Here is a 24,495-nt window from a genome sequence, read left to right as displayed (position 1 = left end):
TCTGCAGAGATCTCCCAAGAATGGCCATTTTATAGATGCTGTCCAGTTTAATTATGAACCATTTCATTATTCCTTAAAGCCTATTAGGGGGCTGATCCCTGAGGAGCCAAAAATGAATGCTGGTCCAATTGGTTTAAATGGAGTGCACAAGAAGACGCTGCTCCTCTGAAATTACTAATCCAAAGTGCCATATACTTGGTGGCTGCTGAAACAACAAGCTTCTGCTAATGAGCTGGCTTTTGACAAGATGTATGTAGCTCCATAGTCTGATAAAGAAAAACCCTCAACAAGTCTGGTTTGAAAGATTAGACTCTCCCCTAAGGGGAGTGTAATCAGTGTCATGTTGACATTATTTATGACATGCAGCTTATGCCACCGAGTTTACTTGGGAACCATTTCAGTTCTCGTGACCCTCTGCAGGGGTGTTCTCAGACTGGGTAAGCATATAATCCACCCCAATTGTTTTGAGAAGGATATATCACAGAATAAACTGCAGGCTTTAAAAGTACTGGCCCCTGGAAATGACATTTCTAAGAGCCTCCCTGACAGGAGCCAAGGCAATGTCAGTCTTTCCTCCCCCCCTACTTACCTTAATCACTGTGTTACCTTAATCACTGAGAAGACCCCCTCTTCTGCTGCACATGCACTCACATGGAAAATCTGGTAGACTCTCTAAAACACTTTTCAAAGATATCCTTCAAAATTCAGCCTAGTGAGGGGTTACAAAAAGGAAAAAGATTGCTTTCATTATCTATGACCCTCCCATACTCAGCTTGCCAGCCTCCACTGCACTGATAGACAGTGGAATGTATGAAAAGGGAAAATGAGAAGGGGGGAGAAAAACACACAGTATTGCTTAGTCCAACCCAACCATTTTTTAATGCCATTTTCACACCAAAATGGAGAAACTTCTGATATAACATTTATGATACATATTTACTTATTTATCGGTTATTTATTCTTTTGTCTAGTCTCATAGGAATGAAAGTCCATGATGGCAGGACTTTGTTAATATCTAGAACAGTCTCTGGCACTTAGTAAGCACCTAATAACTGTCTGTTGAAGGAAGGGGGGAAGTGCCACGTCACAACCATCTCTTCTCTGCCACCAACTGGGGAACCCCACCGAAACCACCACCAACTTACCAAGACTTCCTAACGGCTTCACAAGGACATCCAGGGCAATGATGCTTCATTCTGGCTTGCTGGTGAACCCACTGGGCAGGAAGCCTCAGGATAAGTGACAGGTAGGTCTTAGTGTTGCTCTTGACTCAATGACAAGGTTTCAGGCTGCCCAGGAATCTGCATTTTTAACAAGCATCCCAGGTGATTTTATGCATAATAAAAAAAATCACACCATGGACATTTCCTTCATCAGAGGAGCACAATCTCAGAGGCTATTATAAAAATCTTTCACAGTATGGAATAAAAATGTTTCTGTCTCACATGGCCTCCTTGGACTTAGATGGAATCTAGAGGAAGCACTGGGTGGAAGACACAGTATTGGGCTTGGATTCAAATCCATTTTCTATACCAACTAGCTATGATCTTGGGCAAGATATCATCTGCAGAAATGGGAGAATGGGAAAAGAAGAGGTTAGGCTCAGTACTCTCTAGTGTACTCTGAATATTTTAAGACCTTTTTTCATATCATAATGGGAAAGGCCTAGTAAAACTACCTTTCCTGGCCCTTCCCACTAACTGGGCAAGCCCACCAGAGCCACTGACCACTTACTAAGACTTCACAATGGTTTGATAACCATGTGCAGGATGCTGATTTGAGTCTCTTCCAATTCTCTAGTAACCTCACTGGGCCAGGCAGGGCTCAATATACCTCTTCACCAGTGGCATGGTTTCTGATCGAGTTTGGTGTCACCTGTAGGATAGGGAGAAGGAAGAAGAAACAAATGTAAGAACAGTTAAGGTATGAGATCTAGCTTTAATTTTACTTTACCATAGTCAAGTCATCCAGTCCACACCATGGACCTCAGATTACACTCTTGCTAAGCACTATTATTAGCATCACAATTATCTTTATCTGGCAAAGACTGTTGCAATGCAAACAATTATTATTTAATAAGGATTCTTGCCTCCATTTTAAATGAGATAACTTGGGTACAGAGGCACCAAGTAACTATACCAAAGTGTTAGAACTCAGATCTGAACTAATGCTGATCTTCCTAGCTACCTACCCTCTTTAGACCTCAATCAATATCCTATCTTTGAATGGAGGTAAACTTGGTATCTTAGGGGCCCTTCTATGCCTGGCAATTATGACCCTTTATTCCATACTCCTGACTAAAAGGCCCCCCTAAAAGTGAACTAAATCTCCATCTACTCATCATATGGCATTTAGTTCACACTGATGAGGAAAGGTAACAAAACCCTGGGCTCTGGACCAAGGCCTGTCATTTACAATCTCAACTCCCACCAGGACTCACTTTTCCCATACCTGAAAAGTAATAGAACATATCTTGTCCCTTATCAGCTGTGTGGGTTACCAAAAGGATCACAAGGAGCTAGGTAGGCCCGTGGCTAGTCCCCTACCTCCAAAACTCAACCATGAGGAATGGGGCTCTGAGACCTAAGACCCACACAGGACAAGCCAAAGACCCCCAAAGGGTCCTTTCTTCCCTAAGGAAGCAGCCTTCTGCCTCTAAGTTTCCCAGTCCCTAGCTGTTTAGCATGAAAAGCAACCCAGAAATCTAGCAATTCAGTGACGGCCCAAAGCCCAGGCTATTAATTATTATCATTAGATGCTGGCAGCACCAACTAGTGCAACTAGGTTTCCTGTTATTGCAGTGAGATGCAGGCAACCCTCAAACCCCAGGAAAACCCAAGGAGCAGTTTATCAGGGCTCATTTTTAACTGTTTCACCCACAGTGAAATATAATAGTGTCTTATAATCTACTAGTGATCATGAGACCCAGGAGAAAGCTCTCCCACCATAGGTGGGGAAGATTCATAATGCCAAGTGGTATGTGTTGGGGGCGTTGGGGGGAGGTGAGGAGGCAGCCTTGATGGGTTTGAGCCTTCTCTTTATTGGATAAAGTAAAGCAGCCGTTACTAGAGCAAGATCTGCACACCCATAAGCAGCTGCTGCCACCAGCAATTATTTAGCTTATGAAAGCCCAGAGGGACATGGGTAGGAAAGGAATGTGTACAGGGTCTAATTGGGAAATAAACAGTAAGTGTAAAGCCTGATGCGTGAAATGCCTGCACTAAGGAGCCAAGAACAGTTAGTAGTTAAGCTAGTGCCTTTCTCTAAAGACAGAGATCTTATTTCCACCATGCCCTACTCCCACCCGGCCCAGCTCTTTTCCAAACTAAACTGCTCCAGTTTCCAGCCCCCTCAACCAACCCATTTATTCCACTTCTGTTCAGGTCAGCATATTTCAAAATGGAAACCGTTTCAATGTTTGTCTTAACTTTCAAAGTCATAAACACACGCTGTGAAAAAAAAATTCCAGAAATACATTAAGAATACACAGAAAGTAAAAATCACAAAATCCCAGAAAGTTTAACACTTGGGGTATATGCTTCCAATTACTTTTATGTACGTGTACAAACATGAATTTTTATTTAACAAAAATTAGATGAAACCATAGCCTTTCAATTAATATACTGGGTACATCTTTCCAAGCCATATACTCATCTACAAGACTTTTCATTTTTAATGCCTAAGTTGTATTATTACATGAATACACCAAAATTTATTTATTCAAATTCCTATTTAGGGATAAGTAAGTTTTTCTATTTTTTTTTACTGCTATGAACATTGTGAACATTCCCATACCTAAATCTTTTAAAATACCCTTAGAACATTTAAAAAAATATTTAGAATTTATTTAGAATATTTTAGGGGTATATCCCTAGAAATGAAATTGCTGGGTCAAAGGGCAAGCAATATTTATTCTGCCCACTAATATATATTGCCAAATTGCTCCTACAAAGGATTACACTAAAATTGGACATATCCCACCAACACTAGTATAACATTTTTTAATCTTTGCCCATGTGATAGGTGTTAAATGTAATATTGCATTTTTTATGAATATAGACATTGTTTACTAGGAGATGAGTAAGATATGGCCTCTGCCCTTGAACTTAAATGAAGGGAGATAGACACAAACAGGTAACATGTACCATTATCATATTCATGATAAAGATAAATAAGATTTCAGTTCATGGTGCTTCCTTTGACTCTGTGGCTATTGCTAACAGAAAAGGTCCAAAAGAATATTAGACAGTAGTCCAAATTAAAAATCCATTTACTAAAATTCCAAGGAGTTGTGTTAATGCTGACTATCACATCAGTGGCACTTCGATATCACTTTGTTGTTTCTCCTTCATCAATTCTTAAAGGAAAGAAAAAGCAGAAGCAGCTCAGAAAACCAGCTGCCCCCCACCCCCTAAAGCCAGTGAAGTGAATGAGGTGCAGGGCAGTATATTATTGGAAGGATTTACTGACACTGGATCTGGACTTCCATTTTTTCTTCGCCTATTATTTCCAGTAAACAACAGTGAGCTGCAGCCATTTTCTTTCAGAAACAAAATGTCTTCTCTCCCTAGGACTCTTATTCCCAGGAAGATCTGCTTGTACGTAGTTAGGCTGCAGTTTCCATACCATCTTGGAAAATACAGATAAGAATCAAAAGAGATTATTTTTCTGTACCATAATGGGTCAGATACAGATAAAATCAAAATGAATGACAACACAAGTACTTTAAAAACCCACCCAACAAAGATGGACGAATATGCAATAAAGCAGATACAGCAAAATGTTAATTGTACCATCTAGGGGGTGAGTATATGGGTTTTCACTGTACAATTCTTTCAATTTTTCTGTATGAAAATTTTCATAATGAAGTCCTGGGAAAAATCCAGCAAGCAGCTTGAAAATAACACTGTAAGGTCTTTCCCTCCATTTTACTCCTAGAATGAGACTATCTGATATTCTCTCCATTTTGCTTTTTTAGATCTACATTTCTTGCATCAGACTTGGAGCTCTCCAACTTTTTAATGAAGTGAAATGAATGACAATATACTCACAGACAGGTTACCAAGACAACGTGCGGTGGGTTAGAGAGGGTTGAGGGAAGGGCCCTAAGCTCTTGGAAGGGCAGGCTCACTACCTGTATAAGTCTGAATAAGTGAATGTTTCAGAAATCCCATTTCTCAGTTTAAAAATTAGCATTCAGACCCTCTAAACATTTGCCTCAGCCTACTTTTCTGCTTTATCTCATAATAATTCCTTATTTCCCATATCTTCATTGCAAAGAGCTGTGTAGGAAGGAGGGGGGCAAGGCATAAGGTACCAAAGCATGAAATGTCCATATGCTTCAAGTTAGGATATAACAAAAGGAATTTTAATTTCTAGGGTTGAAGCTCGAAACTTGATGCTGAAGGACACCGTATAACTGACTGACTGCAGGACCCTGGGGGAGGCCTTATAATCAGTCTCCTAGTTTGAAGTGTGTCCTGGCTGGCCCATCTGTAAAACAGGAAAAAGACTCGTCATAAGTAATAATGAATGAAGTAAATAAATGAGTTTCTGAGATGCTAAAAGTTATCTCCGGTGAATGGAGAGGGGAATGAAACCATGACTGTTGAGTGATACTCCAAAAAGGGTAGGCAATCTTTTTCTAGGGCCAGACTTTGTGGGTCACCGTGTCTCTGATGTGGCTACTCAACTCTGCTGTTGTAGGTCAAAGAGGCCACAGACAACACATCAACAAATGAGCATGGCTGTTTTCCAACAGAACTTTATTTGCAAAACCAGGCAGCCCATGGGCTGTATTTGCCCACCCCTGATCTAGAATGTGGAGCCCACATGGGAATACCATTTCGAGGATGACCTGAGGAGGAGTGAAAAGGGGATGAGTCTACAAATAGAAACCATTTAGCAAACACTAGACAGTGAGGATGAAGCTCCTGATCTGGCAGCTTTCACCCAGGTTCCACCAAGGAAGAGACTGTCAGCAGTAGCAATAGTAGCAACATCTGTAAATACCAAGGACTGAAATGCAAACACAAAAATAGCATTATCTCATGAGAAACTCTTGAGAAGATATATACATAACTAGAAAGAAACAGCAAGTTTCTGACCACACGCATTTTGAAGAAAACAGTTGACAGTCCAGAGCCTGTGGAGATCACGTTAGCAGGCACACAATAAATGTTTGTTGATGAGTCATTCATTTATTCATCCAATAAACATTTACTGAGGCCTACTAATGTGCCAGGCTGGGCTCTGGAGATGAAGACACTGTCCCTGCCCTCAAGGAGCTCACAGTCTAACTGATAACATAGGAAGGGAGACAGGCATATACACAGACAATTACAATACAACCTGATAAGTGCTGTAACACTTATCAGGTTGTATTATAATGGCCGATGTAAAATTTCTTTCCAGGGGGTGCTGCTCCAGGCTGCTGCTGGCTGTAACATCAAGAGAGGGGAGGAACAAATTGTAGAAACCAAAGGTTAAATGCTTTCAGGCTATTTCTAATATCCAGGCTCTCCCTAACTCCTGATCATAAATGGATTTGGGAACTAGACACTGGCATGACGTAAAATGGGACTCCCATCCTTAAGATAGGCACAGACCTCCAGTAAAGGACATTCCCAATCACTTCCTCTACAACACAAGCTCTGTTGTTGTTGCTTTGTTTCATTTTGTTTTGTTTCATTTTGCTTATTATACATCTGTCAACCTCCCCACCACACGCATAAGCCTAGTTTAACATCTGCAACTAGCAAAATGCTGAAACATGGGAGCTTACAACTAACTGAATTAACCCAGCATAACTGGATAACAAAAAGCAAGTAACAGCTCACTTGACACCTCTAAATCCAATAATCCCCCTTTCACTGACAAAATAAAATTAGAATGTTACTAAATATAAAAGAGATAGTATATAGCTCATGGAGTGGGAATAATAATTTAGAAAGGCTTAACTAATAAATATAATTAAACAGATTCTTTGAACCACAAATAACAGACTCAGTTTCAGGAAACCAAAATAAGATACCTTATCCCTCCAAAAAACCTTTGAGAATATATAATCTAAATCACCTCCATATTATAAATAAGAAAAATGAAACAGAGAGGTAACACACTCTTCCCACCACCTTCTCAAAATTCAGTGAGAGGTAGTTAAGAGACTCCTTGAGGAGAGATTACTAGTGTTAACTGGTCATTTGGTTCAGATCATTTTATACAAAGATAGGATGGAATTTTTGTGTGTCACATACTGCTTCTTAATAAGGCCTAAGTTTTTTTTGTTTGTTTGTTTGTTTTTTGCTGTACGCGGGCCTCTCACTGTTGTGGCCTCTCCCGTTGTGGAGCACAGGCTCCAGATGCGCAGGCTCAGTGGCCACGGCTCACGGGCCCAGCCACTCCGCGGCATGTGGGATCTTCCTGGACCGGGGCACGAACCCGTGCCCCCTGCATCGGCAGGCGGACTCTCAACCACTGCGCCACCAGGGAAGCCCCAGGCCTAAGTTTTTAATGGGTCTTCTGTCTCTGCAACCGCAAATTGAGCTGATGACATCAATAAATTGTTTCTGCTTACACTGAGATCCCTGTCTTGGGACCCAATGTCTCTGAGGCCACTATTTTGTATGCTTAACATACTATTTTCCCCTAAAGTCATTACACTGCTCTTATCTACCCTGTTCCATTCTGCCAATTGTCAGCCCACAAGCACAATGTCTTCTCAGGTGTTGTGGTTTGTTCCTATTACCATTTTACCTCTCCAAAGAGTTCCGTGTTATCTACAAATGTGAACATTCCACTATGTCCATATCCTCCCCCAGATCACTCATAAATACTCAAAAGAACACCAGTCCCCGAATGGATGGGGGGAGGGGGACTACTGTTTTGTGTCTTGTCTACTTGGTTGCCATGTTGATTAAGGACAAAATGTTGCCATGTCTTCTCCCCACACCCATAACGAGGGAGCATCACTGCTGTACAGCAAACAGTGCTTTCCTTTTAGATGAAAAGAAATGGTTATCTATTTAAAGAACAAATAAATGTTATTTCAAAATGGCTACCAAGAATTTGACATGTATTCCATGCAGCAGTTTTCTTTGGAATCACAAACATTTCTTCATACTCAATGGCAACAAACATATACCAGGAGTGTATGTGCAACAAATGAGGTTTGTCATTTGCAACAAATGACAAGGGGTAATAGATTCTCACACAGAACACATAATATAGAGCTCTTACAAATAGATAACATTCAGACCCAAGTCGAATAGTTCATAAAAGGAAATAGGAGCTATCAATTAACATTTAAGAGTCCAGCCTCAGCAATAATCAGAGAAATGTACCATAAATCAAAGATACCATTCTTTTACATATAAAGTAAGTAAAAAAAATTTTATGTACCTAAATGACTGCGTACAAAAATTGACAACGTTTGGAATGCTATTTGGCAGGTCTTTACAATGTTCAAACTATTTGATGAATAATGCTAATTCTGAACTCTGTTCTATAAAGAAATAACTCAAAATAGATAAACAATAAAAACTAAATGAAAAGACATTAATTACATAATTTAAAATACTGAAAATCTTAAGCTACTTCCATACAACAAAATATCATGAAACCATTCAATGACAATCACAGAAATGTTTAACATGGAAAAATGCACATTATAAACACAAAACACCATATAAAATAGTACAAATATGTGATCACTGTAGAAAAATTAAGAAAGAATGAAAAAAGTGAACACATTTATTAACACTGGTTATCTCTGGGTGGTGAAATTATGGATCTTTTTCCCTCATACTTGATGGTTATCTTCAGATGAAGCTACAATGGGTATTTACCAAATTTCTACATTGAGGGAACTATTCAAACTTAATGGAAGAAAAATCACGAAACAGAAGATAGAGTGATTTGACCACAATTTCAAATTTCTACTAACCAAAAATTTAGAAACAAAAATTAAAAGGCAAACAATAACCTGTAGTACATATTTCTAACATTACAGAAATCTGAGTAAGAGCCTTTATTTACAAAACACATTCAAATAGATAACAATAGTAAACGCTAAACTAAAAACTCCAACAGATAAATCAGTATAAGACATGAACTAACATCACATGGAAGAAAATAAAACTGCTAAGAAACATATAGAGGAAAACAGAATCCAAACTTACAACCAAAGAAATGCAAAATTAAATACTGTTTTTTTAATCCATTAAAATAATGTTTTTAATAAATACTACTCAATGCTTGTGTGGGTAAAAATTGGTACAACCTTTTCAGGAAGAAACTTGGCAATACATATTAAGTGTTAAAAATGTTCATACCCTTTGACACAGTAATTCCGCTTCAATGAATCTATCCCAACCAAATAATAAAAGAAATCCATGTATTCTCTTTTATTATAAGAAAGAAAAGCAGTACCCTCTCCTTTACTATCGAATCTTGGTATTAACACCAAAATATTAATAATGGGTAAGGAAAAAATCTCTACTGCGGTAAATGACTGGTTGTCTCAAAGCGTCAGACCAGATCTCAAATCAGGCAAAACAAGAAGGGTGTGTCCAGCCTGCCGCAGTCGGCCATTTTAAACCCTCTGCAGAACAAAAAGCACAGAAGACAAGGGTAGGTAAGGATGGCCACCCCACTAGGCTCCAAACCAATTCTTTACTTTTTGTCTTCAACATATGTAACCCTGTACAATGCACTGAATAAAAATCAGGAAACAGGTCTCCTTTCTTATACATCATAGATAAGTTACAAATAAAATTTGAAACCATAAAAGAAGGGTCCTTTAAATTTGCCCCATGATTTTGGTGGATAAATATAATGTTTAAGAGCACAGGATTCCGAAGCCACAGTACCTGGATAAAAATCCAGTCTCAGTCATTCAAACGGATATAAAGCCTTGGATTTACTTTACCTGTGTCCCCCAAATTTCTCACTTGTAAAAGATGAATAACGGTACTGCTATTTCATAAGACTGTCCAGAGTACTAAATTAGTTAAGGCATGTGTAAAAGCATGTAGACCCAGTACTTGGCACACAGTTTAAGCTCCAAAGACGTTTAAGCATAATTATTATTATAGATAGGGAAACAGGCCCAAAGAAGGAAAATGACCGTATGAGATCACAGGTAGGATTACTGAAAAGACCTATCTCAATTTTGAATCCTGTGCCCTTTCTTCTATATATCTAACTGCTAAATTACTAGTTTTAGCAATTAACAGTAGATCCTTACTGACAGCCCTCTAAGAGCCATGACAGTGCTGCTGCCTAAAAAAAAAATAGTCCCCCTAGACGAAACCGTGCTCAAAGTTCTACAGAAAAAAATAATTTAGAAGAAAGGGTGTGAACCGAGGTCACCTTCATACCACCATTATCATTTGCCTAAATCCTAGGTTTAAAGCAAAGTGGAACAAGCACTTGGAAACAGCCAAATCCTCACCCCTACAACCTCAAGGGGAGAAAACCAAGGGCTTCTGACCATCAGTAGGTTCTCACAATATTGCAACCGCTGGGTTCTGCTACTCTGATGGAATGAGAGAACGTGTCCAGAGCCAAGGACACCGGCCCACGATCTGCAAGTCCGACAGAGAGCCCTCCAGAGGCGTACTGCCCGAATGTGGCCTTGTCTCCAAGTGCTCCCGTTTTACGCATTTCCTACACACAGCCTGCTGCCGTAACCTTTTGTAAAGTCATCATCGCCTCCGCATTTTTAAACCCACATTATCTATAGGCCAGAGAGGGGCTAAGATTCTGGGTTATTATCTGGTGGATCTGGCCACAGCCTAAGACAACTCCAACTCAGGCTAAACCCCCTCACCCAACTAGAAAGGTCGATCTGCTCCTCTGCAGGCCCTCCTAGCCCAAGATGGCCAAGCAAAAAGACAACTTACCTCCCCCCTCGCCATTTTGCAATCTTAATTACACGTACGCTACGCACCTCCCCTCCCCTCCCCGTCATTCCGTTTGAAATACGCATGCGCGCCTCTCCCCTCCTCCCGTTAAAGCCGTCACAAAGTCGTCTCGAATACGCATGTGCACCTTCACTCTTCCCTTCCGCGCCTATCAACTACCGGCAACTTTGCTTTCCTTAATACGCATTCGACCCATCCCCCTGCCCCAAGCCTTGCGCGTGCGTACCTCCCGCTCTCCCCAATGGTCGCCCCCCACCCCACCCCCACAGACATCAGACCTCAAATACAGTGGACCCTCCGCGGATACGGAGGACTGACTATACTATGCCGTTCTACATAGGCGACTCGAGCATCCGCGGATTTTGGTATCCGCGGGGGTCCTGCAACCAATCCTCCGCGGTTACCAAAGGATGACTGCATACCTGCACGCTACCGCGCCGCGCATCCCCACACTCTCAAATACACGTGCGCACCGCGTCTGTCCTCCCACCTCAGTTTTTTATATAAAAGTGCCTGATGATATATGGATGTGTTTCTTGCTATAGTTGTGCCCCAGTGCTCAATCAAGGAGAGCCATTACCAGCCTTCCCTAATGGGGGTAGGTGTGATAAACTAGGAAGTGGAATACGGAAAAGACGTCATTGCTTGCAGAGCAGATGCCAGATCCAGATAGAATCCGTCCCGACCCTCAGGGAGGGGCTTAGAGTACCCTCGGATTCCGTAATAAGAGCCACCACACTGAACAAAGGCAAAGAAAGCTATCATAATCTCCTAGTCCTACAACCTCGACCTTTAAATACACCTTCTACTGCATATGAGGAACTCCAAAAAATTTTAAAGCAAGGAACGTTATGGAAAATGCCGACACCCAGGTGCCTCAACCCTGATTAATGGAAAGAAGTCTGTATTACTTACACAATGGGAAGTAAATGCTCAACATCCTTTTGTAGGTCTGAGGCGCGTACTGTCCCCCATTTTTTCCTCTCGTGAACCGGGAGAACACACAAATTAAGGATCCCCCTGGGCCGAGTTCCCTCCGCCGCCCTCCATGTTCTTCCCCTATGTCGTTCCTTTACCTCCTGGCTGCATCGAAGGTCATAGCATGAATTCTTAGCGCCGGCCGTCCCAAGACAGGGTGAAGGGAGAGGCGGCACAGAGTTCGCGGCGCCAGGGTGGCAAGAGCAGACCAAGGTGGCAGTGGACAGCAGGCAGAGGACCAGCCGTACCTCCAGCCGCAGCGCAGATGCCCAGACAGCGCCGATGCCCAGACAGCGCCGCCTCTCCAGGATCGCCGCAGTGTGCTTCAGGCGCATGCGCTGAGCCCGCCCTCTTCTCCCCACCCCTCCACCCAGCCCCAGCTTTCCCTGAGGCTGACCCTCCGGTGTTCCCCCTCGCCCAGGTCCCTGGCCCATCCTGCTTCTTCAACCTTTCTTCCTCTTGGTTACACCCGTTTTCACCACCATCCTTCCCTCAGCCCATCTTCCTTCGTCAGTCCCTCTTCTGTTCTTAGCCCACCATTTCATTGCCAGTTGGCTGCCTTTATTCGCTCTGTTATCCTTAGTGGCCTTACCCGTGTATTCTTGGCCTTGCCTGTCTGCAGCCCTATTGGGCCTCTTACTCCTCCCCTTGTGTGTCTGATGTTGCAAGTTGTAAAAGATACGGCAAAAAATGCTGTTTAAAAGATATTGTATCCGCACAATCTTCTCCAAAGAAGCTCTCAAGCTGAGCCCAACCAGCTAATGTTGGGCAAACAACGCCTGGTTAGTGATGAACCCACAGAGGAAACCCAGAGGCAGGGGACCAAAAGACCCTATGCACAGAGCAAAAAGGGAAAGGGTGTTCCATCAGTTTGGGGGGAAGAAGGAGTATGCAACACCTTTTTCTTTCTCTTCACAACCCTGGTATTGTCTGAACATTAAAAATACTGTTCAGTGTACTTTGGTGCTAGATGCAAGGCTTGTTCCTGTCTCCTGTGAGAAATTCACAAATTAATCTTAAGAGAAGTGGCATCATTTATTCAACAGGCTCTGAAATAGATTCCTTTTCGGATGTGAGGAGGAGAGAATACAAAATAACATTTTGTTTCTCATTATGATGTTTTACTTTGGTGGCTGGTTCTTGCTTTCTAAGAAAGCCAGTTTGGAAATACCAAAAACTAAGAACCCACAATTCTATAAATTCTGAGACCCATAAAATGTGTACATCATCATCCTCTCTAATTGTTAGGAATGTCATATTAACATTATTTGGAGACATAATGGAAGATTATTTTTTGCCTAATATGCACAAAAAGGTTATATACAACAATGTGCAATATGCAGAAAGAAAAAAAAGAGAAAAATAGAAATGCTTGAAGTTATAGTAGTATAAAAAACCTCACTCCTAAATTAAAAGAATCATTTATTATTGCACAAAAGTTAAAAGGGAATTTTGGGAATTCCCTGACAGTCCAGTGGTTAGGACTCTGCACTTCCACTGCGGGGGGCATGGTTTTTGTCCCTGGTTAGGGAACTAAGATCCCACAAGCTGCCACAGCGTGGCCAAATAATAATAATAAAAGGGAATTTTGCCCACAATTCTACAGCACTATAACAAATGCTTTTATTTCTTTGTGTACTTTTTTTTGTTATAACAGTTCTATTGAGATATAATTCACATGTCATACAATTCACCAGCTTAACGTGTACAGTGCAATGGATTTTAGTATATCACAGCTGTATGGCCATCACCACAATTTTAGAATTTTTCATCACCCCCAAATGAAACCTTATGTCCATTATCATATCTTTGTGTTCTTTCAATTTTTGCTTAAATATGTAATGTTTTAACATCGACATTTTAATATAGTGTTGTTTTAAATATTTTGACATGGTCCTAAATATCATCTTTATCATTTTAACAAATGGACAACATTCCATTTTTTAAAGTATTCTAAAATTGAGGTCAGCACATAATAATAATTGCAGATGCAGTTACTTGCCCTTTCCACTTCTCTTCCCTTTAACAAAACTTCCCTAATCTACTATGTCCAATCTGAAGAGAAATTCAAGAAAGAGGCACAGCTTGTAAATCTTGAATGCTATAAAATACTTTGGGTCCTGGACCTACGCATTTTTCTGAACTTTTCATTTCCTCAGGAGTGGTAAAGAAAAAATCTGGAGACCTCTACTACCTCCACACTAACACTCTGAGGCTCTGATTCCCTTTTATTCCCCACCCAATACATTTTTTAGAAGAATGACCCTCTTTAGAAAATATGATAGTTAATTTTATGTGCCAACTTGGCTGGGTCATGGTGCCCAGACACATGGCCAAATATTATTCTGGATATTTCTGTGAGGGTATTTTTAGATGAGATTAACATTTAAATCAGTGGACTTTGAGTAAAGCAGATTGTTTGCCATAATGTGGGTGGGCCTCATCCATCAGTTGAAGGCCTGAATAGAACAAAAGACTAACCTTCCCTGAGCAAGAGAGAATCTGCCAGTGGACAGTCTTTGGACTTGAACTACAACACTGGCTCTTCGCTAGGTCTTCAGCCTGCTAGCCCACCCTGCAGACTTTGGACTTCCCAGCCTCCATAATGAAGTGAACCAATTCCTTAAAATAAGTAAATGAATATTTATTTATATATTATATAAAAGATATATATACATATATCCATAGATAGATAATCTCTCTCAATAGATAGATAGATATAGAGATATCATGTTGGTTCTGTTCCTGTGAAGAATCCAAATACAGAGGATCTCCTCAAACCTGTGAACACCATGAATTGAGGTTGGGGTACAGGAATGAAAAATAGTCAAGAATACTCTATCAGTCCCTTGAATACAGCTTTGCCTTGCCAAATTGTACATTGACTAAATCTGACATAAGACTGGCCTTAATTCTGTAATAGCTAGCATTACAAGGATATAAAACTGAGGAAATAAGAGTGAAAATAAATGAAATAGAGAATAGAGAAACAATAGAGAAAGTCAACAAAACCAAAAGTTGGTTCTTTGAAAAGATCAGCAAAATTGAAAAAAACCCTTCAGCTGGACTGATGAAGAAAAAGAGAGGTAAGAATCAAATTTCTAAAATCAGGAATGCAAGAGGGTTCATCAGTATTGACTTCACAGAAATAAAAGAAGTATAAGGGAATATTATGAACAACTGTATGCCAATAAATTAAATAACCTAGATGAAATCAACAAATTCTCAGAAAGATACAAATTGCCCAAAGTGCCTCAAGAAGAAACAGAAAATCTGAATATACCTATAACAAGTTAAGAGACTAAATTCGTAATTTTAAAACTTCCCACAAGAAAAGCCCAGGCTAAAATAGCTTCACTAGTGAAATCGTTCAAACATTTCAAGGAGAAATAGTATAAATTCTTTACAAATTATTCCAAAAAATAGGAGAGATGGGAAGCCCTCCAAAATCATCCTTTGAGGTCAGTATTACTTTGAAATGACAACCAGACAGAGATATCACGAGAATAAAAAATTTAAAACTTCTACAGATTAATATTCCTTATCAGTGTAGTTGCAAAAATCCTCAACAAAGTACTAGCAAACCAAATCCAATAGTAATAAAGGGCAAAACCACATGATCATCTGAATAGCCACAGAAGAATAGCCATAGAAGAAAATCCAATGCACTTACATGTTTTAAAAAAGTGCTTAATAAATTAGGAATAGGAAGGAACTTCCTCAACCTGATAAAGGGTATCTACCAAAAGCCCACAGCTGACATCATACTTAATGATGAGACTGAAAGCTTTCCCCTTAAGATCAGGAACAAGACAAGGATATGCACTTTCACAACTTATATTCAAAAATCTACTGGTGGTTCTAGCAAATGCAAGAAGTCAAGGCAAACTCAAGAGATGCAAAAAAAGCATTTGACAAAATTCAATATGGCTCAGCCATGAGTAGCATTTGCATAGTTATAATTATGTAAATGTTGGCTATTGACCCAATCAATATTAGGAGAAAGGTGCAAGGGTGGGAGGGTGAGTGGAATGCAAGCACATAAAGTGTACCAAAAGATGGTGTAGGTAAAAGAGGGCTAAATGTTCATTCTCTGAAATGGAAAAGCATAGATAATGTCTAAAATTGAAACATCAAGAAGTCATAACATAAGCATAAGCATTGTTTATAGTTATCAATCAAACTATGAGTAAAAATCATTTAGTGAATTGAAAGATTAATTTAATGGGTTACTACCAGCATTTTTTACACATATCCTCTATTGTGATGTAAAATGCATTTCTTCCTTCTTGTCTCAATTAAACCTTTTTGAAAATCAATGCTTTAAACTATGGGCATGAATTACTTTAATATAACTATAAATCTAAACAGGGGTTTAAATATGATAGTTAATATGGCTAATTTAATAAACATATATCAAATTTTAAAACACAGAGAGAATTTTTGCCATTTGAAACCATTTATGCTGCATCATTTAATTGTTTAGGAATAAAACTCATTCCACTACTCTATATGTGGCAACTGCTCATCCTCTTTGGCTATAACTTTTATTAATTTTTGAAAACAGTTTTCTTTGTGGTTGCATTTATGAAACCAGTTGCACATTCCAATCAAGTCATATTGAAAATAAAGGGCAATTGCTACATTCATTATTCTCACGTCTATGTTTTACCAAATACATTTGTACTGGCTTCCTGAAAAAAATTCATATGCAAAACATAGCTAGCTAGTAACTTAAAGAAAAATATTTATTGTGGATTTTTAAAATTACACAACCTAAAGTCATTTCAAAAAGTGTAAAATACAGGGAAGGAAAATAAGGAGAAAAAAGTCCTGTTCAATCTTATAGCCCCAAAATAGCTACAGTTGGATATTTTGGTGTCTAGTTTTCCATACATATTTCTATATCTATGTAAGTGGACATGTCCATAAATCCTTATGAGATTTATATAATAAATAATTGAGAAAACAGAGAGGAAATCTGTCCAATATTTATTCTTTTTTTTTTTTTGCATGTGGGATCTTCCTGGACTGGAGCACAAACCCGTGTCCCCTGCATTGGCAGGCAGACTCTCAACCACTGCGCCACCAGGGAAGCCCTGTCCAATATTTAAATCAAGATTTTGTAATTTATTTTCCAAAGAACATCATATTCTTTATACTGAGTGCTTCAATTATGTTGTTTTACAACTTAAATGGTGGTGATTATGTTGAAAACTTAGATTCCTAAATAAAACAGGCTAAATTGTGAGTAAATCTCCCTGTAGCATTTTACACATTTTTTTTCTATCTTATGTATCTCATATCTTTATGGACGTTTGTATTTTATTTTTTAATCCCCCCCAAATGGGTTACTCTAATTTGTTATAATTTCTTTCATTTACTGGATTAGATACATCTCACACATATCTCTCCTATGTCCAAAGGACATATATAAAAACTGGTCATCTACTGGACCACAAAGAAGGCCTAAGCCTTAATTATAAGAAATCCTACAAGGCACATTTTCTGAACAAGAACAGATTCAAACTCAAACTTAACGACCCAAGAAGTGTTTATTTAACACACAAAAACAAAAATAAACAAACAAAAAACGGAAAACGCCCCTGAGACGGGCTTTGGGCTTCAAGGACAGCAGGAAAGTCAGGCGGGAAGGAGCTGACTACTAGAACGCCTGTGACACAAGAATGGGGCCGTGCGCAAACCCTGTGTGACGTCGCTGAGGCCCCTCAAGAAAAACAGCCACTTCTGTTTAAACCTCCGTAAGGGGAGTTTTGTTGGGGCTTCCGGGGCAGCAGTGGGACTGCTCACCTGAAGATCTCACTGCAGCCATGAACAGTAAGGAATGCTTCAAGTGTGGACACTCTGGCCCTAAAGGAGGAGGAGCTCGAGGGCACGGAGCTAGAGGTGGTGGCCGAGGTGCTCAGTGAAGTTCTGCCACCCTACCTGTCATCTGTTACCGCTGCAGTGAGCCTGGTCATCATGCTAAGAACTGTAACCTTCTCGATGACATCTGCTCCAACTGTGGGACAAGTGGCCACATCACCAAAGACTGTGTTAAGCCTAAGCGAGAAAGACAGCAGTGCTGTTACACCTGTGGCACACCAGGGCATCTGGCCCGTGATTGTGACCATCAGGAGGGGCAGAAGTGCTACTCTTGTGGCGAATATGGCCACATTCAGAAACACTGTGCCCGAGTCAAGTGCTACCGTTGTGGCGAGACCAGCCACATGGCCATCAACTGTCATCAACTGCAGCAAAAGAAGCGAGGTCAACTGCTACCGCTGGGCGAACCTGGACATCTAATCCGGGAATGCCCCATTGAGGCTACCGCTTAACTTTTCCCTTTGTTCCTCCCCACCCCTACTCCTTTTGCTGCGTGATAATTGTGTTGTTTTCTCTGAAACCTCTTCTCTGACCAAAGGTTGATAGACTGAGGCTACTCTCAGGCCAGTGAGCTTTAATTACAAAGGTAAAAGAGGAAAGGGCTGGGGAAAAAAATCTCAGAAAAAGTTATTCACTTGTAGATGTCTTATAATTAATGTGTTTCTGTACCACTGATAACTCCAGTCATTGAACATCCTGAGCATTAGGCAGTTTCTAGATTCTTTGGAGGCATTTTGATTTAACATTTAATTAAGAGCTACTGTGTGCCAGCCACTGCCAGAAAAGCTGGAGAAATATCTGTGAACAAATCAGACCAAGTTTGCAAACACAAGCCTGGAATCTATTAACAAGTAAAATAGTGTGTCAGATAAAGATAAATTGCTATCGAGAAAAAAAAAAGAACACCAGGTAAAAGGATAGAGAATGTGTGTGTGGGGGGGGACCTATGTTTCTGTCTTAGATACACAAGGCACCCTGAGAAGGCGACATCTCAGAGATTCATTGCACAAATAAAGCTGATTCTAGAAATGTCTGTGACTTTGCCAAAGTAACTTTATTATATATCGATTGCTTTGATTTATTTGACCTCATTACCTCTTAAATAACATTGAAAGACATCTCTATCTGGTCTTACAGAGAGTGTATAGTTTATGAAAATAAAACAGAAAAATATGTATAACGTGTATAAGTAGCTTTGAGAGAGAGCAATGAGAAAACAACCAAACAAAAAAACCTTAGCAGCAAATTGTGGACATAAAGATATTGGTGATAAAGTTTGGACTTACATATTTTTAAAAATCTAAGAAAACAGGTAAAAACATTAAGATTAAACATAGATAGGGGCTTTTTTAATTTCAAAAACACACATTTTCACAGGTATGAAAATTATATTTATGTTTAGGAATTTCCGAAAAATGTGTTTTCCCAGATATGAATACATTCAATTTCATATGCTGCGACCCATTTTAAAAAATCAGATCTGAAAAACAACTGAAGTTCTGTAAAATAGAAAAGGCAATTTAAATTCTAAATTCTAAATAAAACCTGGGATGGGGAGAGGTAACCGTTGTGTCAAGAAAAAATTGAAGTTGTAATGAAAAGTGATTTACAAAATAACAGTAATGACAATACTACATATCAAACCTAGGATGTGATAGAATTTATAGCAGAAAAGATAGTGTAGAGGGTATAGTTTTTGATCCATAAACTCAAACACAGTAAAAGAAATGTAACTGGTTTTATAATTGAAGATGCACTCTTTTATGAACCTCCATAAGAGTTGATGTGTGACCCTTCATCCCCATCTGAAAGACCCTTTCAGTTCAGCTGAGTTTCAACTTCTGTGACCCTCTTGGGCTCCTAGAAATTGATTCTGTCACTCTGTGCTATCTCAACAAGATAAACTCAGTCACTCCCAGCCCCTAAACGGGGCAATCTCAGTCCAGTCTGCCAAGACACAGCTAGAAACTCCTATATCACACTGAGCCAAACAAATTCTTGAGTCTCATCATAGTGCTGAACTCTATTTAGGAAAGGAGGACCACAGGAATCTGCTTTTGAATCCGCCCAAACCATCTGGCATTTCATTTCCCATGACCTCAGGAGTTTGGCCCAGAGTTGGAGGGGAGAAAGAGGCTATGTCCCTTTATTAAGGACACACACAGCATTGAAGTCCTCTTTACATTCCCTTTAGGCATTTTTTCTAGTCTAGAGGAAAGGAAGTCTTATTTTGACTCACCTGTACCCTGTGCCAGAAGTTACAAAATGGTAGCTCTCTTACTGAATCAGGTCCACAATATGTTTAGTTTGACCTGAACATTGTTTAACAACATTCATTAATTAGATGCCAACATTTAAAAATCGGAACATTTCCAATGGAAATTCTTTTTCTACTTTCTGGAATAAAACGAAAGATCAGGAAGCAATAGGCACCAATTTCTGTGTGGAAACTTTCATCTGGAGGTGAGTAGTACTTTCTCCTTACAGACAAGTCACAAGTTCCCTCTTTAACTTAAAAGAAAATGAGGAAGGAATTTAAACATTTTACTACAAAAAAATCAACTAAACACAAAAGAAGACAGTAATGCAGGGAAATGAGGGAAAAAGCTATAAGGCATACAGAAAACAAATTGCAAATGACAGAAGTCCTTCCTTATCAGTAATTACTTCAATTGTAAATGGATTAGACTCTCCAATGAAAAGACAGATATTGAAAGAATGGATAAAAACACATGATCCAACTGTATACTGTCTGTAAGAGACTCACTTTAGGTCCCAAAACACAAATACATTGCAAGTGAAAGGATGGGGAAAAAAATTCCATGAAAATTGTAACCAAAATAGAGCAGAGGTGGCTATACTAATATGAGCCAAAATAGACTTTAAATCAAAAAAGTTTATGAGAGTCAAAGAAGGACATTATGTATTAATAAAAGGCTCAATGGTTATACCTGTTGGCCAGGATATGGAGAGATGAGAACCCCATACACTACTTTTGGAAGCAGAAAATTTGTATAACATTTCTGGAAGGCAATTTGGCATTATAGATCAAAAACCTTTAAAAAGTCCTTATCCTTTGAAATAGAAATTAAACTTCTAGAAATTTAAGAGACTGATCATGGATATATACTCAAATATATAGTAAAAATAGTGTTCACCTCAACATTATTTATTGCAGTGATACATAAGAAACATTTATCTTCAAAGGGTAGGGAATTTAAAATATGACACATGTATAAGATAAAATACTTTGCTGCCACTAAAAATCATATTATAGCAGAGTGTTTATCGACACAGAAATGATCAGGCTACCAAATAATACATACAGTGTAACATAGGTAGTTCTTCCTATTATAAAAGCTCTGAGCACATTGTACTTTCTAAAACAAGAGTAAACACCAAAAATAAATTTAAACTCTCTAGCTATTTTAAAATTTATAAATCACTTACTAAATAACTGTAGGTTCCAAAAGGTAATTACAATTACAATTGCCAGCAATTTAGAAGATGGAAACAAAATTTATGGACTCCAGTCAAAAATAGTATTCAGGGGCTTCCCTGGTGGCGCAGTGGTTGAGTCCGCCTGCCGATGCAGGCGACATGGGTTTGTGCCCCGGTCCGGGAAGATCCCACATGCTGCGGAGCGGCTGGGCCCGTGAGCTATGGCCGCTGAGCCTGCGTGTCCGGAGCCTGTGCTCTGCAACGGGAGAGGCCACAACAGTGAGAGGCCTGTGTACCGCAAAAAAAAAAAAAAAAAAAAAAAAAAAATAGTATTCAGAAGCCAAATATTTTATTACATTATAATTCAGGAAGATTTTTTTAAAAACTTAGACAAAGCTGCAGAAATTAGAGAAATGAAGAAAAAGATTAAAACCAAAAAGTTCAAAAAACAAAAAAAACAAGTGAATTAGACAAAACAATTGATAAACAAAAAAAAATCAGCATCTTTGAACAAAATAAATATATTTAAAATAGAAAAACCTGCGTAGACTTTGGAATTATACAGACCTGAATTAAGTCCTTGCTCTACTCTGTGACCTTAGGCAAGTCTCAATCCCTGTGAGACTAATTCTTATCTGTAAAATAAATAACACCTCAAAGGGTCATTTTAAGAGTTACTTGAGATTTTATATGTCAGATGCTTGGCACAATGTCTGGTACATGGTAAAATTTCAACACACAAAAGCTGCTATTATATGTAGCAGACTGCTTTTAAAATTATAAGAAAACAGTGATTATAATTTTACTCTTAATGCACTTTAATATCAATGAATATACATTACTAAAAATGGCAAATTATGCAAATAATGTGAATATTACTACTAAGTTGATTATTGCCACTATTAAAATGATATAGCTCAGATGGTTTTAGGGTTATTTCATAAGAAAAAATAACTACCAGCAAATTATTGACTATTCCAGAGCATAAGAGAGACAGCACACTAATTTTCTATAAAGCTAGTATATCTATAAAGCTAGCATAGAAAATTTTAGCAAATGCCAGTAGAAAAATTTTAAAAACTCTGCAGACTAATCTTATTTATGAATACTAGTACAAAAATCCTAAATAAAATTACTAGAGTATAAGTTAGAAATTTCTTAGTTATAAGTGGCATACAATTCTATAATACTAAAACCTGGCTTAAGCAGAAGGGGGATTCAGGGTTGCATATAATGAAGTAGGGGTAGGTGAGGCTTCAGGCATGACTAAAAACAGAAATTCAAACTGTCAGGATCAGTTTTTCTGTTTCTCCAACTCTCAGTTATACTTCTGCATTGAGTAAAAGCTGAATAGGTAATTCAAACCAAGCTGCTTACTATAGACAACTTTAAAAGCTGGTCAAAATATAAAGCACCATCACTGTAAAAGTATCACAGAGCTAACAAGATAGTGAGGAACTGCTGGAATGAAATTCTGGGAAAAGACAGGAATCCTGAAAAGTGGAGGTGGACCTATCAATTAGGTTTACCTCTGTTCTGTTTACATTTGCCAAAGCAAAGAGGTTCCTAAGATGCTGGACTGTGCCTTTTGAGGTTGGGGGACAAATGGGACAAGTGGAGTTCAGGGCACACTGAGGATGAGAACTCTTGTAAACTATAGCCCATTTGTTTTGCCAGGAAGGCAGAAACCACGTATTTACAACAGGAGGAACATACTGCAGGCAACTGGCACACTGGTGACGGAGGATCTGAAATCCAAATGGGATACCATAGATTAATAAGAGCAAGATGCCACAATCTTTTCTGGGTTGGAGATACAGAAGTAAGAGGCAATGTCACTGGAGCTCAGGGGTCACCTAGTGGAAGCTAGAACTGTAGCAGGCCTGTCCAGTTGGAGCCACAGAGAAAATGGAGCCACTGCCAGAGCAGCTGCCAAAAGCAGAGAGAAATGCCCTGGCCTCTTTCTTCCTCCCAACCATGGAGGCTTTTCTCCAAGAGGCTGGGAGCCAGGGAAGGTAGAAGAAAAGTTTTGAAGGCAAACATGGCCAGGAGAGCACAGACCCCAAAAGCTGCACCCCAGGGATGAGAATGAACCAGAACTAAAGCATCCCCTTCCATTATAGCTTATTAAACTACTGTTCCATTTTAAATGCAGATGACTCAAGGCATCAAGTCACTATGTTCATAGCAGAGTACAAGTTAGAACACCTGGAACTATGTTAGAAGACGTAGCCTTGTGATTGCTAAGATGACTGGCCCAGTATCACACATTTTCCCCACCTTTGCTCCTGACTGTATATTCATAGAGCCGTGTATTTACCATGTTGCATCTTAGATATCCATAGAAAAAATTTCTCAGGGTTTTTTAAAGTTGCAATAAAAAACACACAACATAGGGACTTCCCTGGTGGTGCAGTGGTTAAGAATCCGCCTGCCAATGCAGGGGACACAGGTTCGATCCCTGGTTCGGGAAGATCCCACATGCCGTGGAGCAACGAAGCCTGTGCGCCACAACTACTGAGCCTGCACTTTAGAGCCCGCGAGCCGCAGCTACTGAGCCGGCATGCCGCAACTACTGAGCCCGTGTGTTGCAACTACTGAAGCCTGTGCGCCTAGAGCCCGAGCACCACACAAGAGAAGCCACTGCAATGAGAAGCCCATGCACTGCAACGAAGTGTAGCCCCCACTCGCCACAACTAGAGAAAGCCCATGCACAGGAACAAAGACCCAACGCAGCCAAAAATAAATAAATTTTTTGAAAAAAACACAACATAAAATTTACCATCTTAACCATTTTAACGATATATTTTAACTGTATAGTTCAGTAATGTTAAGTATATTCACTTTGTTGTACAACAGATCTTCAGAACTATTTCATCTTACAAAACTGAAACTCCATACCCCTTAAACAAGAACTTTCCACTTCCCCCCTCTCCTCAGTCCCTAGTGACCACCATTTTACTTTCTGTTTCTGTGAATTCTCAAGAGATTTTATGTGCGCACACATGTGCACACACATAAATGCAGACATTAAATCAAATATGATAAGATGTTAACATTTGTTGAATCCACATGGTGTAAATACAGAGTACATTGTACTATTTTTTTCAACTTTCTTCTGTGAAATTTTTCATAATAAAAAGGTAAATAAAAAGTTGTTAAATGATTAGGCAAAACAGAAATAGTAAATAAAAATAGGCATTTTCAGGCAAACAAAAATCGAAAGATTTTGCCACCAGATGTTCTGGAAGAGGGAAAACGATAC

The 24,495-nt window shown here is 39.3% G+C and overlaps 1 protein-coding gene and 1 long non-coding RNA gene across 4 annotated transcripts in view; one reads left to right on the top strand and one right to left on the bottom strand.

The window, feature by feature from the left end:
* LOC132513904 (uncharacterized) overlaps nt 1-12,196 on the bottom strand; it is a 62,631-nt gene extending 50,435 nt beyond the window's left edge. The window contains exons 1-4 of one of the 3 annotated variants that reach the window (XR_009538570.1): nt 12,002-12,196; nt 1,728-1,875; nt 1,146-1,301; nt 607-709 (exon numbers count right to left, since the gene is read on the bottom strand). This is a non-coding gene — a long non-coding RNA (uncharacterized LOC132513904). Of the gene's footprint in view, nt 1-606; nt 710-1,145; nt 1,302-1,727; nt 1,876-10,904; nt 10,920-12,001 lie in introns of those variants that run through there. The other 2 variants (XR_009538568.1, XR_009538569.1) reach the window with 2 other exon arrangements.
* A 5,538-nt stretch (nt 12,197-17,734) lies between these two features.
* Nucleotides 17,735-18,241, top strand: ZCCHC13 (zinc finger CCHC-type containing 13). The gene is given in 3 exon segments (XM_060138386.1): nt 17,735-18,148; nt 18,150-18,186; nt 18,189-18,241. Coding segments are annotated over 3 exon segments (504 nt in total).
* The last annotated feature ends 6,254 nt before the right edge of the window (nt 18,242-24,495 follow it).

Source organism: Lagenorhynchus albirostris, chromosome X (assembly GCF_949774975.1).
Source record: "Lagenorhynchus albirostris chromosome X, mLagAlb1.1, whole genome shotgun sequence".
In the NCBI taxonomy this organism is placed as follows: domain Eukaryota; kingdom Metazoa; phylum Chordata; class Mammalia; order Artiodactyla; family Delphinidae; genus Lagenorhynchus; species Lagenorhynchus albirostris.
The sequence above is the reverse complement of the archived record's forward strand: the minus strand, read 5'-3'. Positions and strand labels throughout refer to the sequence as shown.